This window comes from Mytilus californianus, unplaced genomic scaffold (assembly GCF_021869535.1).
Source record: "Mytilus californianus isolate M0D057914Y unplaced genomic scaffold, xbMytCali1.0.p SCAF_15, whole genome shotgun sequence".
In the NCBI taxonomy this organism is placed as follows: Eukaryota; Metazoa; Mollusca; class Bivalvia; order Mytilida; family Mytilidae; genus Mytilus; species Mytilus californianus.
The window spans coordinates 29,310,982-29,330,685 of record NW_026262637.1 but is presented as its reverse complement, the minus strand read 5'-3'; the positions used below and the strand labels follow the sequence as shown (position 1 = coordinate 29,330,685).

Sequence of the window (19,704 nt, the reverse complement as noted above, 5' to 3'; positions counted from 1 at the left end):
GTATTAAGCTTGGTTAAGACCGTTTCTCAGATATTATATGCAAGGTCAACTATATTCAGTGTACGAAATGATTGTTATTTTAGCATGTGTATCTGGTAGGGTTCACATGACCATAACCTCATTTTCATGGTTTGTTGTCAATATTTTATTTGATTTAATCTGTTTCTTAGATACTGTAAGCATAAGGTAAACCATATTTGGTGTATGGAATGCTCATAACATGTACATGCCCATTTGCAGGGATCGTCTGTCATATGGTAGACCTTATTTTCATGGTTCATTGTTCAATGTTAATGTTTTCATGGTTAGGTCCATTTATACATTCTATAAGCAAAAGGTCAGCTATATTTGGTATATGGAATTATTGCAAGTTGTACATGTCTGTCTGGCAGGTTTGATTTGACCTTAATGTCATTTTCAAGGTTCATTCGACATTTGTCAATGTTTAGTTTTTATACGCACGTTTACGGGACGTATTATGGTATACTGTCCGTCCGTCCGTGGTCAACATGTCGGACAATAACTCAAAAACGCTTTAACCAATTTGCATGAAACTTTAGTGAATTGTTTATATCTATTGACATAAGCTCCCTTTTGTGTTTTATAAATTTTAGACTTTAGGTTTCCGAGTTATGGGATTTTATTCATAAAAAAGGGGGATTTTCCAGTTTTTCGGATAATAACTCAAAAGTGCTTCGTCGTCGTCCGAAGAAACTTTAGTTTAAGTGAATGGATCTCTATGAAATTTTACCATAAGGTTCAATACCACAAAAGGAAGGTGGGGATTGATTTTGGGGGTAATGGTACCAACAGTTAAGGAATTAGGGGCCAAAAAGGGACCAAAAATAAGCATTTTTGTAACTTCCAGACATAACTTGTGTGTTAGTGTATGGATCTCTCTGACATTGTACCACAAGGTTCCATATCACAAAGGGAATGCTGGGATTGATTTTGGGGGTAATTGCCTCCAAATTTTAGGAATTAGGGGCCAAAAAGGGGCAAAAAACAAGCATTTTTCTAGTTTCATGACAATAACTTGTGTGTAAGTGTATGGATCTTTATGAAATGGTACTACAAGGTTCCATATCACAAAGGGAAAGCTGGAATTGATTTTGGGGGTAATTGCCCAAAACGTTTAGGAAAAAGGGGCCAAAAATAAGCATTTTTCTAGTTTCCAGACAATAACTAGTGTTCAAGTGTATGGATCTCTCTGAAATTGTACTGCAAGGTACCATACCACATAGGGAAGGCTAGGATTGATTTTGGGGGTAATTGCCTCAAAATTTAAGGAATTAGGGGCCATAAAGGGGCAAAAAAACAAGCATTTTTCTAGTTTCAGGACAATAACTTGTGTATAAGTGTATGGATCTTTATGAAATTGTACTACAAGGTTCCATATCACAAAGGGAAAGCTGGGTTTGAGTTTGGGGGTAATTGCCCATAACGTTTAGGAATTTGGGGCCAAAAAGGGGCCAAAAAACAAGCATTTTTCTAGTTCCCAGACAATAACTTGTGTTCAAGTGTATGGATCTCTCTGAAATTGTACTGCAAGGTACATTGTACCATACCACAAAGGGAAGGCTGGGATTGAGTTTGGGGGTGATGAATCATAAGGGGTTTCAAAAATTTTGGGGGATGGGATTTTTTTTTCCTTTTTTTTCTCTAAAATTTTCCATTTTAAATTGGTTATTTCTGATTTATATATAAAAGCAAATAATAGTGATATGGTTTGAATAGGTTAATTAAAATTTTTTAAGTTCTTAGACCACATTCATTCTGTGTCAGAAACCTATGCTGTGTCAAATATTTAATTACAATCCAAATTCAGTGCTGTATCAAGCTTGAATGTTGTGTCCATACTTGCCCCAACTGTTCAGGGTTCGACCTCTGAGGTCGTATCAAGCTACGCCCAAGCGGAGCATTTTATTTTTATAAATTTCTGATATGACATTGAGGAGTTATGGAACTTTATCTGTTGAAAAAGCGATGGGCGTATCATGGACTCATAGCGCAGCTCTTTATTGTGGTTTGGTGTCCGTTTCTTAGATACTATAAACAATAGGTCTAACTATATTTGGTATATGGAATGATTGTAAGATATACATGTCCTTCACCTCATCTAACGGATCAGTGATCAAAGTTAAGTTTTGTGAAGCAGGCAAGACATCCCACTGTGTGCGCTCTTTTTGACAAAATTAACTTTTAATTGTTTCTAGTAAAACCACTTGAGAATTTGTTGGAGATATGAAAATCACACTTCTAATGAAACAGCTGGAATTTCTTAATTACAGTTAGTGAGTGTTTTTTGTAATGATAAACATTTTGTTTACACATCTGTTCTGAAAGATGTTACAAAAAAACATTATTTTAGAATATCTTATTTGACAAGATTACAGTTTTCCTAAAAGTTGTGATTTGTTCATAAATATTCAGATGAATATGGTAACATTTATTTAAATTTGACAAGATTATTGTGTACATTTGCAAAAGATCAGGAAAACCAATTTGTTATATATAAATATGCATGTGAATTTTTCTTCCATTTTAAAACTGAATATAGTCCCTTTATACATCCTAGAAGCATAAAAAAAACTTGTTTTGTTTCTATAAACATTATCTGACCCATATAAAATATCCTTTTGGGCAAGAATTCATATTTTCAGACCCATATAAAATTCTGTTTTGTGTGTATTCACATTTTCATTGCAGGGACCTACTGCTTTCCATTTTCCTTGCAATCTTACTTTATATTTTCTGGATTTATGAACTTTATTCTGCTTTTTCAGAAAGTGGCAGATTTTTGTCTTATCTTATTTCTTCATAATTAGATTTCTTATTCATGCAAAATGTAAATACACTAAAAATTTATTGTTCAACTTATCGTGGATTCATTTATTTTTTATTTTCGTGGGTACCAATTTTCGTTGAGGAAAAATGGTATTTTCCTGGAACTTTGATTTAGTGGTTTTGCACAAAGTTTGTAAACAAGCCTATAGTCAGTTTATATATTTCATTGAACATTTGAATTCATGGTTTCCCTATCTATACCCACAAAATAAGAAAATTGGTACCCCACGAATAGTAATGGATCCACAGTATGACAATTCTTCAAAACTTGCTTGTGTACAAAGCTTGTGACACACTTATTTCAATATAATGAACACAAATTCTGAAGAATATTGCAATAATCTAATCAAATGGTAAAATGCCTAAAATTACTAGACTGGAAACTTGAGATATATTATACTTTGCTATAGTTGGCTTTTAATAACTACTATGGAATGTTTATTCTCATTTGGAATACATTCTCTGTCTGTGATCTATAGATCTTCCAGTGATGTTACTTCATATAGGATTGTAGATAGTATACAGCTTTTGAAATGATTACAATTGAGTGCGACATTTTCTTGATTACTATGTTACAAATGTAGTCCATCTTCCACATCCATCCTTAGTTTTCTTTTTAAATAGACTTGGACCTTACTGTGGCAGTAACAAATGAAATACACACAATAATGCTACTTTTAATGATGTAGCATAAAATACCTTTTTCAGTTTTCACAGTTTTGAATTGACATCAGTACATCAATTTTAAAGATTTATAAGAATTTTGATTGACCTTTGATATAAGGTTAAAGGTAAATTATGAAGACAATGTTTTATAAAGATTAGTCTGTTGTCCTAGATTATCAAAAGTGTCCACTGAAAAAAAAGAGGGTCATCGGTAAATATCAGAAAACATGTTCTAAAAGAAATAACACAAATTTTCTTCCATAAGGGGAGCCCTTCTATCCATCCCTGTCTAAAGTGAGAGGTGGACTACTTATAACTGTATGATTGCTTGTTATGTGTGCTGTGTAGTATTCCTGCCTTGCATGATAAACTTGTGCATGTTTACATCCTACAGGATCTCTGCATACAGTCGAAGCATCAACAATCCATATCGTAGCTCTTATCAGTCTGCTTATGTCCCCTACTATCGCAGGCAGCAGGAGCAAAATGAACGACGGGAAAAAGAACGAGAAGCCAAAATCATGGAATCCACAACTACACAACCTACAAATAGTACTGCAACATCAGTGTCAGCAACGTTATCATCTGTAACCACAGCAACGACTACTGTCTCCACTCATGGCGGCTCAGTCATGTCTATCGCTTCATGTCCCACATTTGGTACTAACTCAATGTTCAGAAGGTTTGTTGTTTCATCATTATATAACAACATATTCATAATATCATTCGTAATTAGTTTCAACATCAAAAATAAATGTCAGATTCCATTAGAAAAAAAATTCATTGCATGAAGATACATTTCATCTCAACAGTTGATACTAAATTATGTGAAGTAAAATCTATTTATTTAGAAGCAATACCTTTTAATTAATTTGAATATGTTTGAAAATACTAAAAATCAGATTTGCATGAATGATTTAGTGTTTGACGTTTTTCCCCGATGTGCAGTGAAACTTGAAATGTGTAGTTGTTAGAAAAGAACAAAATTGAAAGATGTTACAAATCATCTTTCATTAAAAGTAGCAAACAGTGAATGTGTTTTAATTGGCGTCAGTTGATTTTAGAGGGTACTAATTATCAAATAAAAAAAGTACTGTTAATTCAGAAATTTCGGGGTATGTTTATTATTGTGATTGTTGAACAATGTGCAAAAAACTGAGATACATTTTTGTGATTTCATGAAATGTTGCATACAAATAGTGCTATCAAAATTGAAATGCAAGTTTTAACTTTTTGCAACATCTATCCCGTAGCAATTTTTGCAATCGTTTTAGGAGATAATTTCACATATTTTGTCCTTGACTTTCAACAAATTATGTAATTAAAAAAGAATTAATTCTGCTGAAAACATAATGTACTGTTTGGTATGTACCCCGCTGAAAGTTAGTTTACCACAATTGATATGGAAACCACACAAACACATGTTTCTTATTTTACCCTTGCTCTCAGAGGAACTTAGGTTTTGTAATTCCTTACTAATAAATTAGAGTGAGGCTTGTAATAGAAAGAATTGTGAAAGCTTTTTTTTATCAACATGACCTTGAACTTTTACAGATCATATCAAATACCAAGCAGAGACGAGGAAGCTGAGACTCAAAGAAAGGCTAGGGCAAAGAGAGCTAGGGAGACCAGAAGGTCTACACAGGTATACAGATTAGACAAAAACTCCCTAAAAATGTTATTGAAAGTCTACTTTTATATCAGTGCAGTGCAAAATTTACAAATATGTCTTAAGCAAGATTTAACAATATTACTTTTAATGCTTGACTGAACATGAAAAAAAATGCATTTCCAATGATTAAAGTGGCATGTCTTAGAGCTCTAGTATCATATCCTTTAAATATGGTATGTAATGTAAACCAAATACAGACATGACTATAAAACATACTTAACCAAGGGCTTGTATACATGACCAACTACAATTAAATATTCAATTATACTTGATATAAGGGCTGTTCCAGAAAATACTATGCTCCCCCCCCCTCCCGGGACGGCACTTTTTTAGCTCACCTGGCCCAAAGGGCCAAGTGAGCTTTTCTCATCACTTGGCGTCCGTCGTTCCGTCGTCGTTAGCTTTTTACAAAAATCTTCTCCTCTGAAACCACTGGGCCAAATTTAACCAAACTTGGCCACAATCATCATTAGGGTATCTAGTTTGAAAAATATGTCCGATGACCCCGCCAACCAACCAAGATGGCCACCATGGCTAAAAATAGAACATAGGGGTAAAATGTAGATTTTGGCTTATATCTCTGAAACCAAAGCATTTAGAGTAAATCTGACATATGGTAAAACTGATTATCAGGTCAAGATCTATCTGCCCTGAAATTTTCAGACAAATCTGACATCCTGTTGTTGGGTTGCTGCTCCTGAATTGGTAATTTTAAGAAAATTTTGCAGTTTTTGGTTATGATCTTGAATATTATTATAGATAGAGATAAACTGTAAACAGCAATAATGTTCAGCAAAGTAAGATCTACAAATAAGTTGTCATGACCAAAATTGTCAGTTGACCCCTTTAGGAGTTATTGCCCTTAATTGTCAATTTTTAACAATTTTTTTGTAAATTTTTGTAATCTTTTACAAAAATCTTCTTCTCTGAAACTACTGAGACAAATTAATTTAACCATACTTGGCCATAATCATTATTAGGGTATCTAGTTTAAAAAATTTGTCCGATGACCCCGCCTTACAACCATCATGGGCGACTTGGTTAAAAATAGAACATAGGGGTAAAATGCAGTTTTTGGTTTATATCTCTGAAACTTAAGCATTTAGAGCAAATCTGAAAGGTGGCAAAAATGTTCATCAGATTTAGATTTATCTGCCCTGAAATTTTCAGACGAATCCGACAACCCGTTGTTGGGTTGCTGCCCCTGAGTTAGTAATTTTACAAAAATTTTGCAGTGTTTTGTTATTATCTTAGATATCATTATAATATCTAATATCTAATACTATTAATTATGATTTTAACCTTATTTTACATGATTTCCAAAGCATCAGTAAATACAGGTGAGCGACACAGGCTCTTGAGAGCCTCTAGTTTTAACCCCCACCACCCACAGAAAAAAAAAATTAGGACAACACTCCCTTTGCATTTTGGTATTTCAAATACAACCACCCACATAAAATAAAAAAATAAAAAAAAAAAATTGCCTTCCTTTGGGGGCACATAGTATTTTCTGGAACAGTCCTAAGTCCTATTCTTATATAATTTGATTTATAAAACATGCTTTACCTATAAACTCTCTACCTATTTTATCGGCAGATTTTGTTTACATGCTCACAGGTATCGACTAGTCAGCAGAATTTTGCATCTACTTGATAAAAAGAAATAATACTATATAGGAATTTAAAAACAAATATAAATTTCATTTTCAGGGCGTCACATTAGAAGATATACAGAAGGCAGAAGAAGTATTACACTCATCAGACACAAAACCAAGTGATACAAAATCTAGTGAAAAAACAAACAATGTTTTAAGTGAAAGTAGAACTTCTAATATAGAGTCGACAAGTATAGAACAACCAGAATCCGTTAGGCGACGTTTCAGAACAGATGTAAGTTATTCAATGTGTAAAAAGGAATTTTCTCAGGAAGACTATTTTTTGTGGTTAAATGGCTTTGTGTATGAAATTTGTTAAGATAAAATAAGATAAAATTAGAGTTAGTGTGTGTCTGGTAATGTCACATAAGGGTGTGTCTGGCATGTAATGTCACATAAATGTGTGTCTGGCAATGTCACATGAGATTCATCAATAATATATCCCCTTAAAGATATCTTAGGAAAGATCTTGGATTATGATTAATTTTACCTATTAAAAATAAACTTGTTATTATTTCCCTCACTAGTTCAAGGCCCCCACCGTAGCAGAGGGGGCATTAAGTTTTACCCTTGTCCATCTGTACGGATGTACGGATGTCCCAAAATTGGTTTCCCTTCTCTAACTTTAGTTTGCCTCTACCAAATGTTATGAAACTTATACACAATGCTTATTACCACAAAACACAGATCAAGTTTGAATTTTGGTGGCATCACTTTAACTGTTCTAGAGTTATGCCCCTTTATAAATGGAAAAATTGCTAAATTTTTTGTTTCTGTTCTCTAACTTAGTTTGCCTCAACCAAATTTTATGAAACTTATACACAATGCTAATTACCACAAAACACAGATCAAATTTGAATTTTTGTGGCGTCACTTTTACCGTTCTAGTGTAATGCTCCGTTATAAATGGAAAAATTGCTGAATTTTTCATTTCCGTTCTTTAACTTTAGTTTGCCTTAACCAAATGTTATGAAACTTATACACAATGCTTATAACCACAAAATACAGATCAAATTTAAATTTTGGTGGCGTCACTTTTGCCGTTCTTGTTATGCCCCTCTACAAATGGAAAAACTGCTGAAGTTTTCGTTTCCGTTCTCTAACTTTAGTTTGCCTGAACCAAATGTTATGAAACTTATACACAATGCTTATAACCACAAAACACAGATCAAGTTTAAATTTTGGTGGCGTCACTATTGCCGTTCTTGTTATGCCCCTCTACAAATGGAAAAACTGCTGAATTTTTCGTTTCTGTTCTCTTACTTTAGTTTGCCTCAACCAAATGTTATGAAACGTATACACAATGCTTATTACCACAAAACTCAGATCAAGTACAAATTTGGGTAGCGTCACTTTTACAGTTCTTGAGTTCTATCCCTTTATAACATTATATGCAAGCGGGGGCATCATCTGTGTCCCATGGACACATTCCCCATTTATTATTTCCTATATTTGACTGCCAAATTTCTCATACTAGCAGCCCCCTTGAAGATTTCTTGGGGAATCCATAAAGGGTCATGTCTGGCATTTAAGAGAGCAACACTATATTGTGAATTATTATGGTCATTTTGTTCTCTTCCTTGTTAAAATCGAAAATAAAATTTGAACCATTTACTGTGACAATCATCCACCATATTCATTTCTGATTCACATAAAATTGAACAGAAGTTGAAAGTTTAATTAATACTCTTTAATTTTCATTTTAGTACAATATCCCATTTAAAAGCTAAGATGGTAGATTTATTAAGTGACTTCATTGGTGGGTACTGGACTTGTATCCTGTAACTGGCATCCTATTCCAGATGTTATTCTAGTGTTTTGTCCCTTTGATCATTCATTTCACAGAATGTTATTAGAGTCAAACTATTGCTAACTTAACTTTTCTTTAGTTTAACAACTTCTAGGTACAGGAACTTCAACTTTCATTCCTGAATAAAAACAGAATTAAATTGAACTTGTCATCATTGAGTTCTTACATATATATATATATATAAAATATTTGTTTGTTTGTTTGTTCGTATAAACTCTCACTTAATAAACGTGTATTCATTTAATGTAAGATTGAATTCTTACATATATATACTTGTATTAATTCAATGTAAGATTGAATTCTTACACATATATACTTGTATTAATTTAATGTAAGGTTACAAAAATAGAGTTTGTTTTGCTTACTTATATTTCATGCATATTCAAAACCAGACATATCAACAAGAACTATATGAACTGAGTGCTTGCTTATTATTTTAAATGATAAACATTGAGAACACTTTCCACACAATGAAGCTAGAGTGGCATGCATGTGAATTTAGTGGTAAATTATAATTTGAATATGTGATTGTTTGTTATAGGATGATACACGAAGTAGTTTTAGAAGATCTAGAGATTCCAAAGATTCCAGTATTTATTCTACAGATACAACTTCAGGTAGACTAACCAGAATAATATTTCTGGAGAATTTTTCAATGTTTTGTAAATTACAATTAGAGACTACATATTCACCATAATAGCAATTCTTGCATGGAGGAATTATTTGAATATTCAGCATTATAGACATGCTGAAACTCTTTAGTTAGCCTGCTTCCTTTTAAAATGAAACATCAAAAGAATAAATGATTAAAAAATTTCAGCAGTTGGTCAATCAACAATTTGTTTGTGTGTGATTTTGAATTTGATATCTTAAAGTATATTTGACTTTATTTGAATATTGAAACAAATTACAGAAGTGTCCATTTCATCCTGTGAAAACTAAGCAGTTTCAAATGTTCCTGTAGGAAAAAAGGCTTCAGGTGCGTGATTTTCTTGCTGCATTGAAGACCCATTGGTGGCCTTGGGCTGTTGTCTCTTTGACACATTCCCTGTTTCCATTCTCAATTCTAATTCCTATATGTTGGTAGTTCTGGAAATTTTTATGCCCCCGCCGTAGCAGTGGGGGCATTAAGTTTTACCCTTGTCTGTACGTTTGTCCCAAAATTGGTTTCCGTTCTCTAACTTTTGTTTGCCTCGACCAAATTTTATGAAACATATACACAATGCTTATTACCACAAAATAAAGATCAAGTTTGAATTTTGGTAGGGTCACTTTAACCATTCTTGAGTTATGCCCCTTTATAAATGGAAAAAAATGAAAATTTTTAGTTTCCGTACACGAACTTAAGTTGCCTCAACCAAATGTTATGAAACTTATACACAACGCTTTTTACCACAAAACACAGATCAAGTTGAATTTTGTTAGCGTCTCTTTAATCATTATCGAGTTATGCCCCTTTATATATCGAAAAATTGCAAATTTCTTAGTTTCCGTTCTGTAACTTAAGTTTGCCCCAACCAAACATTATGAAACCTATACACAATGCTTATTACCTTAAAACTCAGATGAAGTACAAATTTGGGTAGTGTCACTGTTATCGTTCTTGAGTTATGTCCCTTTATAATGTTGTATGCAAGTGGGGGCATCATGTGTGTCCATGGGGACACATTCTCCATTAATTTTTTTCTCGTATATAACCCCACCGCGTTAGAAATGCTTTGTTCACATCTGAAAATATTATATGAAATCGGTACTTTTCTTTTCTATTATAGCATATGTACCTCGCAGGGAAAGAAATGCATTGTCCACATCTATAGATAATAAATCTAGTCTAGGTAGTTCAGAAATTCGTAGATCTGCTTCATTACGATCGTCACGGTTACATGCGGAGGACCAAGATGACACAGATTCTAAAAAAGATTCCAAAGGTTAGTATCATTAGTATTATCTACTACAGCAGGAAGCGCTAAAAGATTAAGAATCAACTCCATTCTTGTATTCAAATGAATGATAAAGAAAGTTGTAATCATTGCTGAGACACAAGCCAACAATTTATGGTTTGAAGAATTATCATCTACAGGTCAGTCATCTTATGGCTTTTCAGTGGATAACATACAGACTTTTTGGCCAAAAAAAAACATTCAGATATAGACAGAACAGAAGAAATTTATACCATCTATAAGGTGCTGAACATATTCCAATTTTATTTAAAGTTTTGGAGGGGTAAAGATTTCACAAAGTGTAACTGAATCTCTGAAGTTGCTAGCTAAATTTCAGCCGTCTTCTCAACGGGTTTTTATGCCCCACCTACGATAGTAGAGGGGCATTATGTTTTTCAGTCTGTGCACCAGTTCGTCCGTCCATTCGTCCGTCTGTCAAGGTAGTTTTTGATGAAGTTGAAGTCCAATCAACTTGAAACTTAGAACACATGTTTCCTATGATATGATCTTTCTACTTTTAATGCCAAATTAGAGTTTTGACCCCAATATCATGGTCCACTGAACATAGAAAATGATAGTGCGAGTGGGGCATCCTTGTACTATGGACACATTCTTGTTTGTTGTTGTTTTTCTGTGTGCACACAGCAAAGTGCAGTGAATTGAATACTCTAAGATCTTATCGATGCTCATGTCAAGCAATTTTTTAATAAATTATACTCGGATATTCAATTTACAAATTGATGTATCTGTGTATATTTAACTGTACTTGTTATAATAAAATAAGCAATCAAGTAAAAGTTACACAAGTTCTAGAAAGTAAAGTATGAGTTATGAAGCTATTTGATAAACTTACAATAATGAACAGAGGGAAGAAATATCATTAGGTTCACAATGTCCAGTCAAAGAAAACTTTCCCCCATCAGTGCTGTTGATTATATATTGTAATTGATGTTACTGACAGAGTGTTAAGATAATCATATGTTTCTTAAAAAGATATTGAATATCTACATTTTACTATTGAAATCTACAATTCTAATTGCACATCTTTGTATGCTTTGATAGAAGAATAAATAGTTAGACTATAAAAATATCTTTTGTTTCAGGTGATGATAAAGATGAAAAGAAAGAACCCTCTCATGTACGTGCTCGTCGTAATAGACGAGAACGTAGATCAACAGGAATTGTCACTTACGACCCTAGTAAGGTATGTGTAATGTGTACTGTTAATAAAACTTATTCAGGGATATAAAGTATTTACAGGATTCGTCACTTACAGTCCTTGTAAGCAATATGTTAAAAGTGTCTTTTATTGTATATGCATGATTGAATAATTAGATGGTTGTTCCAAAAACAGTGCCATTAAAATAAATCTCGGACAGCAAGTTCCACTTTATGCACTGTATTTTTATAAGGAAATAGAAAGATAATGGAATATATATATCGGAGATATTGAAGCTTGTTCAACCTATCAAACTTTACAAGCTAATAAGGAAAATGACTTAACTGAGAAAAAAAGATCCACAAGAATATAGAAAACTATATTCCATACTGAAGAATAGGGATATCTTGCAAGAGTAAAAAATTCAATGGTTCACAGATGGACTGCTGTGGAATGTAGAAAAATTCAGTCTTTTCATTAATGGAGTGCAATAGAAAGAGGGCAAAACATGTCAAATTTCTGACATGACTGGATGATTTCGCTAATTTTATGTTCCTATATGTTTTGTTACATTTTGCCTGATAGCATCTTAAATGTTCATGACATTGGAAAATTAGCCTTTACAAATAATTTTCCAATGTCTTGAATCTTTTGAGATGCTATCAGGCAATGACCATTAAATTGCTATGTTTAATTAAACAATTGTTCTAGGTGCAAATTATCATTAGGACTTGTGATGGGACAATTTTAAACAAAATAATTTTGATTAAAAGTAAACCTTCTGAGGTAAAGCACATGCACACTCATCTTGTAATTGGTGATGAATATTTGGGAAAGATTAGCTGTTTATTTCTGTGTTGTCTTCTTAGATTAGAAGGGAAAAAAATTCAAGAAATGAACACATTGATTAAACATGTGGGTACTGCTATATTTCAAAATTGTATATTATGTGTGAAAATCAATGAACTTTCCTAATTTTGACACAGCAAGTGATTTGTGATGAAATTATTTGTAGCCATATAAATAATGGAATATATATGCTTAGAAAGTAAAATTTTGATTACATTATAGAAAAATTTTTTGTTTACAAAGTTGATAAATATTGACAAGTAAATGTACTGAACATTGTTTGCTCAGAAGCATCTTTGTGGAGATATTTTGACACAGAGCTAAATATATTTTCCTTGATATTTAAAAAAAAACATAAGTATTTTTATCTTGACACATTGTGTAAATAATATTACTTTTAATCATTCAACAGGACGATGATGAAGATGAAAAGAAAGATACAGAAGAAAAAGATAAGGTAAGTTTTCATTTTTAATGGTATTATTGAAACAGTGATTTTTATTAAAATAAATAATCAAAAACAAAAAGTATTTTTATGAGAATTATTTAAATATGCTTACTGTAAATCAAGTAATGAGTGTGTATCTATTATTGCAATTGTTGGACAATCAACACAAATGAGAGTTTAATTATGACGATATTAGAAATTGCTGCATACTAATATAAACTGTTGAAATTATTCACACTAGATTTATAATCAAAGAACTTAAGTTGACTGTTTCGTCGCATTTACCTTTATGAATTTTCATACCGTTTTTCTAAAAACGTCTAAGAACAGTTTATGGAATGCAACAGTTTAAAATTGAAATGATTTAAATGACTCAGAATGGTAAATTTCTCAGACATTGCTGACATTTCTTTCGATTTTGAAGACGAACATTAAAGCCGTAATTTTCATGACAATACTAAAGTACGAGTAATTCCTGGATTGGTTCTGTTACTCAAATTGACAGGAAATCACGGGATTTTAAATTTTATTACCTTTAAATGTGCTTTAAATGTTTGAATATTACAGGTAATAGTTGTATTTGTTTAATTTAGCATGAAATTGTTTTGCATTTTACAATTAAGTGGGTAACCTGGTAAAGACAATTTCATGTATGCGTATTACATAGTAAATAAAGCACACATTTGACTCGTGAAAAGTAACTTCTTTAACGTAAATTAAATCAGAATTGTCGATTGTCTTTCCTGAAAAGTAATTAATTAATGAAGACAGTTGTCAAGGAATTTTAATTTCTTAATAATATTAGTTCTGAGCTTGTGATCACTGTCGGTGTGAAATAAAAACACAGGTAAAAAGTGATTAGCGATCATAAGCCAATATTTCCGGGAGGCATTAAATTGATATGGTTACTAGGAGGGCTCTCAGGATTATCATACTATACTGAAGAGGCAGTTTTATTACAGGAAAAGGATTGCAAAACTAAAACAAGTGCAAAATGGTGATAAAGAAACCTGATCTCGATGAAATGAACGAAATTATTTCTGTAAAAAAAATGAATTTGTCCTAAATCCCAATCTGCCATTTAGGACAAATAGCTTTCAGTTTATGATGTGACTGGCAAATATGACTGTTTCCTGGCCCTTGGTCTCATCACAATTTTTGCAATAAAAACATTACAAAAATTTCTGAATTTACAGTAAATGTCTAGTTTTCTGTTATTTCTAGTTAACAACTTTATTAGTATTCATTTAAGAAATTATACAAGAATTTTGTAAAATCCACACTAAGTTGTATCTTGCAATTAAAACATCTATTTTAGTGTATATTCTATCAATATGAATAAAATTTTCTAATGGTAATAATATTAGTTTTATAACTCCTCTAGCCCCATGAGGAAAACAGTGTTTCCACTTTAAAAAGACATTTTCCCTGAAACTAATCCTATAAAGAAACCTTCTGTTGCAATTTTCCCTTTTGGCAAGCGAGTGATCATAGTTTATTGAAAAAGTTCTTAAAATTTCAATAAAGAATTGTAAAAAAAGTCTATAATGGGTCAGTTGCAAAATTATATCCAAATACCTCTGCCTATCATGCAAAATAGTAGCCTTGAATAGGTTAGAGTTTGGTAAAATTTGAAAAATATCCTAAATAATCCTATTGTGGAATATCAGCCAAACTTGGACAAAATCTTTTTTTTTAAGGGTAAAGATTGCATTCATGCAATCAAAACCCTTATCTGACTTGCTTGATCGATTCAGGACCTTTTTGAGAGCAAAAAACAGTATATAATCCTATCCATGCAGATTTAAAGAGATTAATCAATGAGCTATATGCTCAGTTATTCTAGTTACAAAATGATGTATTCGTGTAAAATCATATTTGTCGAGAAAAATAACATAAGTTGTGCATGAATCTGTCTGTTCTTAATCACTGTTAAAGTAATATTTTAAATGGAGTTATCTTCCTTTGTCCATAATTGTTGTTAAACAAGCAACAATTATGGACAAAGGAAGATCTCTCCAATTCATAGTATTGCCTTCCAATCCTTAATACAATACAATGTTTATTTTCCCACTACAAAATGAATGCAATATATACTCTTCTGTGCTCACACGGCACTCTCATTATTCTCTACCTACCATATCTTGATAAAGTTTTGGTTTAACGTAGAATATCATGAAATTGTCGACACATCTACTTGAAACAGTACACATGTTTTTAATGATGTGACAAAATGTTTTAAGATATTTGACCTAGATTTCACAGTTCACTAATCAGGTTAAAGTTTTGGTTTGAGTAAGTCATGCGTGACAACTTTGTTATTTAAATTGGCTTCACTGTGGATTAACATGCAAGTCTTCAGTGAAACTTTCATTAATTCAGGTAAAAATTGTTTCAGTTTTATTTATTTAATCAAAATATCAAAAGTATTGTCATCAGTAAGTTCAAATGAATAAACCAAGATTGGAAAACTGAATAAAATATCCGTGATTTTTATTACTGTAAATTCAGAAATTATTGCGTGCATTTATTATTGCGATTTTTCAAAAATTGACAAAAATGCGAGTTTAATTATTGCGATTTCAGAAAAATCTACATACAGATCTATGTTTTAGTTATCAAAATGCGAGTTCTTATTATTGCGATACTCATCTAGTCGCATTATTCGCATTAATAAAAACATCGCAATAATTTCTGAATTTACAGTATGTTATCCATTTCAATAAATAGAGACATATCATTTCACCTTTAATTCTTTTTCTTCTACATGTGAATACACCACCTCAAGACAATGATTTGCATATAATTGAGCATGACCATTGAATGATTGATTGATTGATGTTTGCTTTACTCTGTGTCAACACAAAAAAGCTATATTGCAGCAATCATGACCAGTGACCTCTAGGACAAATTGATATTTATGTGACATCATCACTTCCAGGCTGAAACCTTTTTCAAACAATATTTGCCATCACCTCAAGACAATGTATTATACATCATTGGAGATGACCTTTGACCTTATTCCCAACTTTTTTATGCCCCCACCATAGCGGAGGGGGCATTAAGTTTTACCCTTGTCCGTCTACGTCCAAAAATTGGTTTCTGTTCTCTAACTTTAGTTTGCCTCAACCAAATGTTATGAAAACTTATACAAAATGCTTATTACCACAAAACACAGATCAATTTTGAATTTGGGTGGCATCACTTTTACCTTTCTATAGTTATGCCCCTTTACAAATGGAAAAATTGCTGAATTTTTATCGTTTCCATTCTCTAACTTAAGTTTGCCTCAACCAACTGCTATGAATCTTATACACAATGCTTAACCACAAAACACGGATCAAGTTTGAATTTTGGTGTCGTCACTTTTACCGTTCTTGAGTTATGCCCCTTTAAGAAATGGAAAAATTGCTGAATTTTTCGTTGCTGTTCTCTACCTTAAGTTTGCCTCTACCAAATGTTATGAAACTTATTCACAGTGCTTTTTACCACAAAACTCAGATCAAGTACAAATTTGGGTTGCATTACTTTTACTGTTCTTAAGTTATGTCCCTTTATAATGTTATATGCAAGCAGGGGCATGATATGTGTCCCATGGACACATTCCCCATTTATTTATATTATAATAACATGAACATATTGTGTTTCATTCAATATTTCTGAATTTCCATTCTTCTAATTTGCTGAATCAGAATCGTCATTCATTCTGGTTAATATTGACAATAGCATACATCAAAGCATTGTGACTGGCTAACAATGTCCCAAACAATGAAAAAATCAACCAATATGTGACGTTATTTTCATTTTGAGCTTCGTAGAGTGAAATTATTTACAATACTAGAGATTCTGAACAGGCGAATTGATAACAAAAGGAATAGCTTTTCAATATATAGTCAACTATAACTATTCTAGTTACTGGTAGGTACTTTTGTAATTAGTCCCCTACAAATCAGTTTTCCACACTTTTTTTCTTCGTGCTTGAAGATATTGATTTGATATTTGGTATATTGTTTTATCATGACAAGTTACAGATCAAGTTCTAATTTTGTTTGGTCTGATAATTTTGTGCAGAGTTATGGTCCTTGGACTTAGAAAATTCACTCAAATATTCAGTTTTCCGCTCTTTTTAGTCCCCTACCGTCAAAGTCGAAGGGGACTTTAGGTTTGCACTCCATCCGTTTGTCCGTCTGTCCATCTGTCCGTCTGTCCATCCATCAGTCCCGCAAATCAGCTTTCCACACTTTTTTTCTTCGTTTTTGAAGATATTGATTTGATATTTGGTATATAGTTTTATCATGACAAGTTATAGATCAAGTTCGAATTTTGTTCCGGTCTGATGATTTAGTTCAGAGTTATGGACCATGGACCATAACTCTGGACCATATCTTATGTTAGAGTACTATGTTAAACCATAATTCTGTACAAAGGGTGATAACTCATTTTTTAGCTCACCTGGCCCGAAGGGCCAAGTGAGCTTTTCTCATCACTTGGCGTCCGTCGTCCATCGTCGTCCGGCGTCGGCTTTAACTTTTTACATTTTGAACTTCTTCTAGAGAACCACTGAATGGAATAAAACCAAATATTGCATGAATGTTCCTTATGAGGTGCTGACCAAGTGTTGTTACTTTGTAGCCGATCCATCATCCAAGATGGCCGCCAGCTGGGGACTTAGTTTAACATAGGACCCTTTGGGAAATGCATACAAATGACTTCTTTTAGAGAACCACTGAATGGAATGAAACCAAACATGGCATGAATGTTCCTTATGAGGTGCTGACCATGTGTTGTTACTTTGTAGCCGATCCATCATCCAAAATAGCCGCCATCGGGGAACTTAGTTTAACATAGGACCCTATGGGAAATACATACAAATGTCTTCTTTTAGAGAACCACTGAATGGAATGAAACCAAACATGGCATGAATGTTCCTTATGAGGTGCTGACCAAGTGTTGTTACTTTGTAGCCGATCCATCATCCAAGATGGCCGCCAGCCGGGGGACTTAGTTTAACATAGGACCCTATGGGAAATACATACAAATGTCTTCTTTTAGAGAACCACTGAATGGAATGAAACCAAACATGGCATGAATGTTCCTAATGAGATGCTGACCAAGTGTTGTTACTTTGCAGTCGGTCTATCATCCAAGATGGCTGCCAGCGGGGGACTTAGTTTAACATAGGACCCTATATGAAATACATACAAATGTCTTCTTTTAGAGAACCATTGAATGGAATGAAACAAAACATGGCATGAATGTTCCTATTGAGGTGCTGACCAAGTGTTGTTACTTTGCAGTCGGTCCATCATCCAGGATGGCTGACAGCGGGGGACTTAGTTTAACATTAGACCCTATGGGAAATACATACAAATGTCTTCTCTTAGAGAACCAGTGAATGGAATGAAACCAAACATGGCATGAATGTTCCTTATAAGGTGCTGACCAAGTGTTGTTACTTTGCAGCCGATCCATCATCCAAGATGGCTGCCAGTGGGTGACTTAGTTTAACATAGGACCCTACGGGAAATACATACAAAATGTCTTCTTTTAGAGATCCTCTGAATGGAATGGAACCAAACATGGCATGAATGTTCCTTATGAGGTGTTGACCAAGTGTTGTTTCTTTGCAGCCGATATATCATCCAAGATGGCTGCCAGTGGGTGACTTAGTTTAACATAGGACCCTATGGGAAATACATACAAATGTCTTCTTTTAGAGTACCACTGAATGGAATGAAACCAAACATGGCATGAATGTTCCTTATGAAGTGCTGACCAAGTGTTGATACTTTGTTGCCGATTTACTGTTCAAGATGGCCACCAGGATATTTTATTTAATAACGGGACCAATATTAATCCAAATTTGGCCTCAATCATTATTTGGGTATCTGTTATGATTTTTATCTATCTTTACATGATTTCTAAAACCAAAGTAGAGCCAGGTGAGCGACACAGGCTCTTGAGAGCCTCTAGTTAAAAGACATTCTTTGTTAAATTATTTGAAGAATGTTTTGGCAGGTTTGTGCGTTATTTAGTATAAACTAGTTTTCTGAATGCTATATATATAAAAAAAAATTATGAAGAGAAATCCTTTAATTAGATAATAATCTATTTTTATTAATGTATATATTTCAATACATTACATTGTCTAGATAAAAGTTGTTGACATTTTATAGATAAGTTACAAATCTATATTAGTTTGTGACAAATGAAAGAAAAAATATTTGGAACTATTAATTATATTTGATTATAATTTTTTGAAAATAGATATACACAGTATTACATCATATCTAATTTTAGAGAACTATTAATCATATCTAATGTTTTTTTCACTCATATAATCAGCTTTCCACACTGTTTTTAGTCATGCTTGAAGATATTGACATGATATTTACTTTTTGTTTACACCATGACAAGTTAGAGAACAAGTTAGCATTTTGTTCCAGTATAATGAATTTTTACCTGGTAGGGGACTATGTATTGCCATGCAATACTCTCAGAATGCTTGTTTTCATCATGCTTGAAGATATTGATTTAATAATTGGTACATTCTTTTATATGACAAGTTACAGATCGAGTTCAAATTTTGTTCGGTCTGATGATTTTGTGCAGAGTTATGGTTCTTGGACTTAGAAAATGCACTCAAATAATCTGTTTTC

The 19,704-nt window shown here is 32.8% G+C and overlaps 1 protein-coding gene across 12 annotated transcripts in view; it reads left to right on the top strand.

The window, feature by feature from the left end:
- LOC127725825 (protein phosphatase 1 regulatory subunit 12A-like) overlaps positions 1-19,704 on the top strand; it is an 85,135-nt gene that overhangs the window by 40,379 nt on the left and 25,052 nt on the right. For 10 of the 12 annotated variants that reach the window (XM_052233125.1, XM_052233123.1, XM_052233120.1 and 7 more), the window contains 7 exons: positions 3,908-4,195; positions 5,068-5,158; positions 6,895-7,074; positions 9,191-9,266; positions 10,422-10,577; positions 11,693-11,793; positions 13,010-13,054. In XM_052233125.1, coding sequence (XP_052089085.1) covers positions 3,908-4,195; positions 5,068-5,158; positions 6,895-7,074; positions 9,191-9,266; positions 10,422-10,577; positions 11,693-11,793; positions 13,010-13,054 — 937 coding nt within the window. The remainder of the gene's footprint in view (positions 1-3,907; positions 4,196-5,067; positions 5,159-6,894; positions 7,075-9,190; positions 9,267-10,421; positions 10,578-11,692; positions 11,794-13,009; positions 13,055-19,704) is intronic. The other 2 variants (XM_052233126.1, XM_052233129.1) reach the window with 2 other exon arrangements.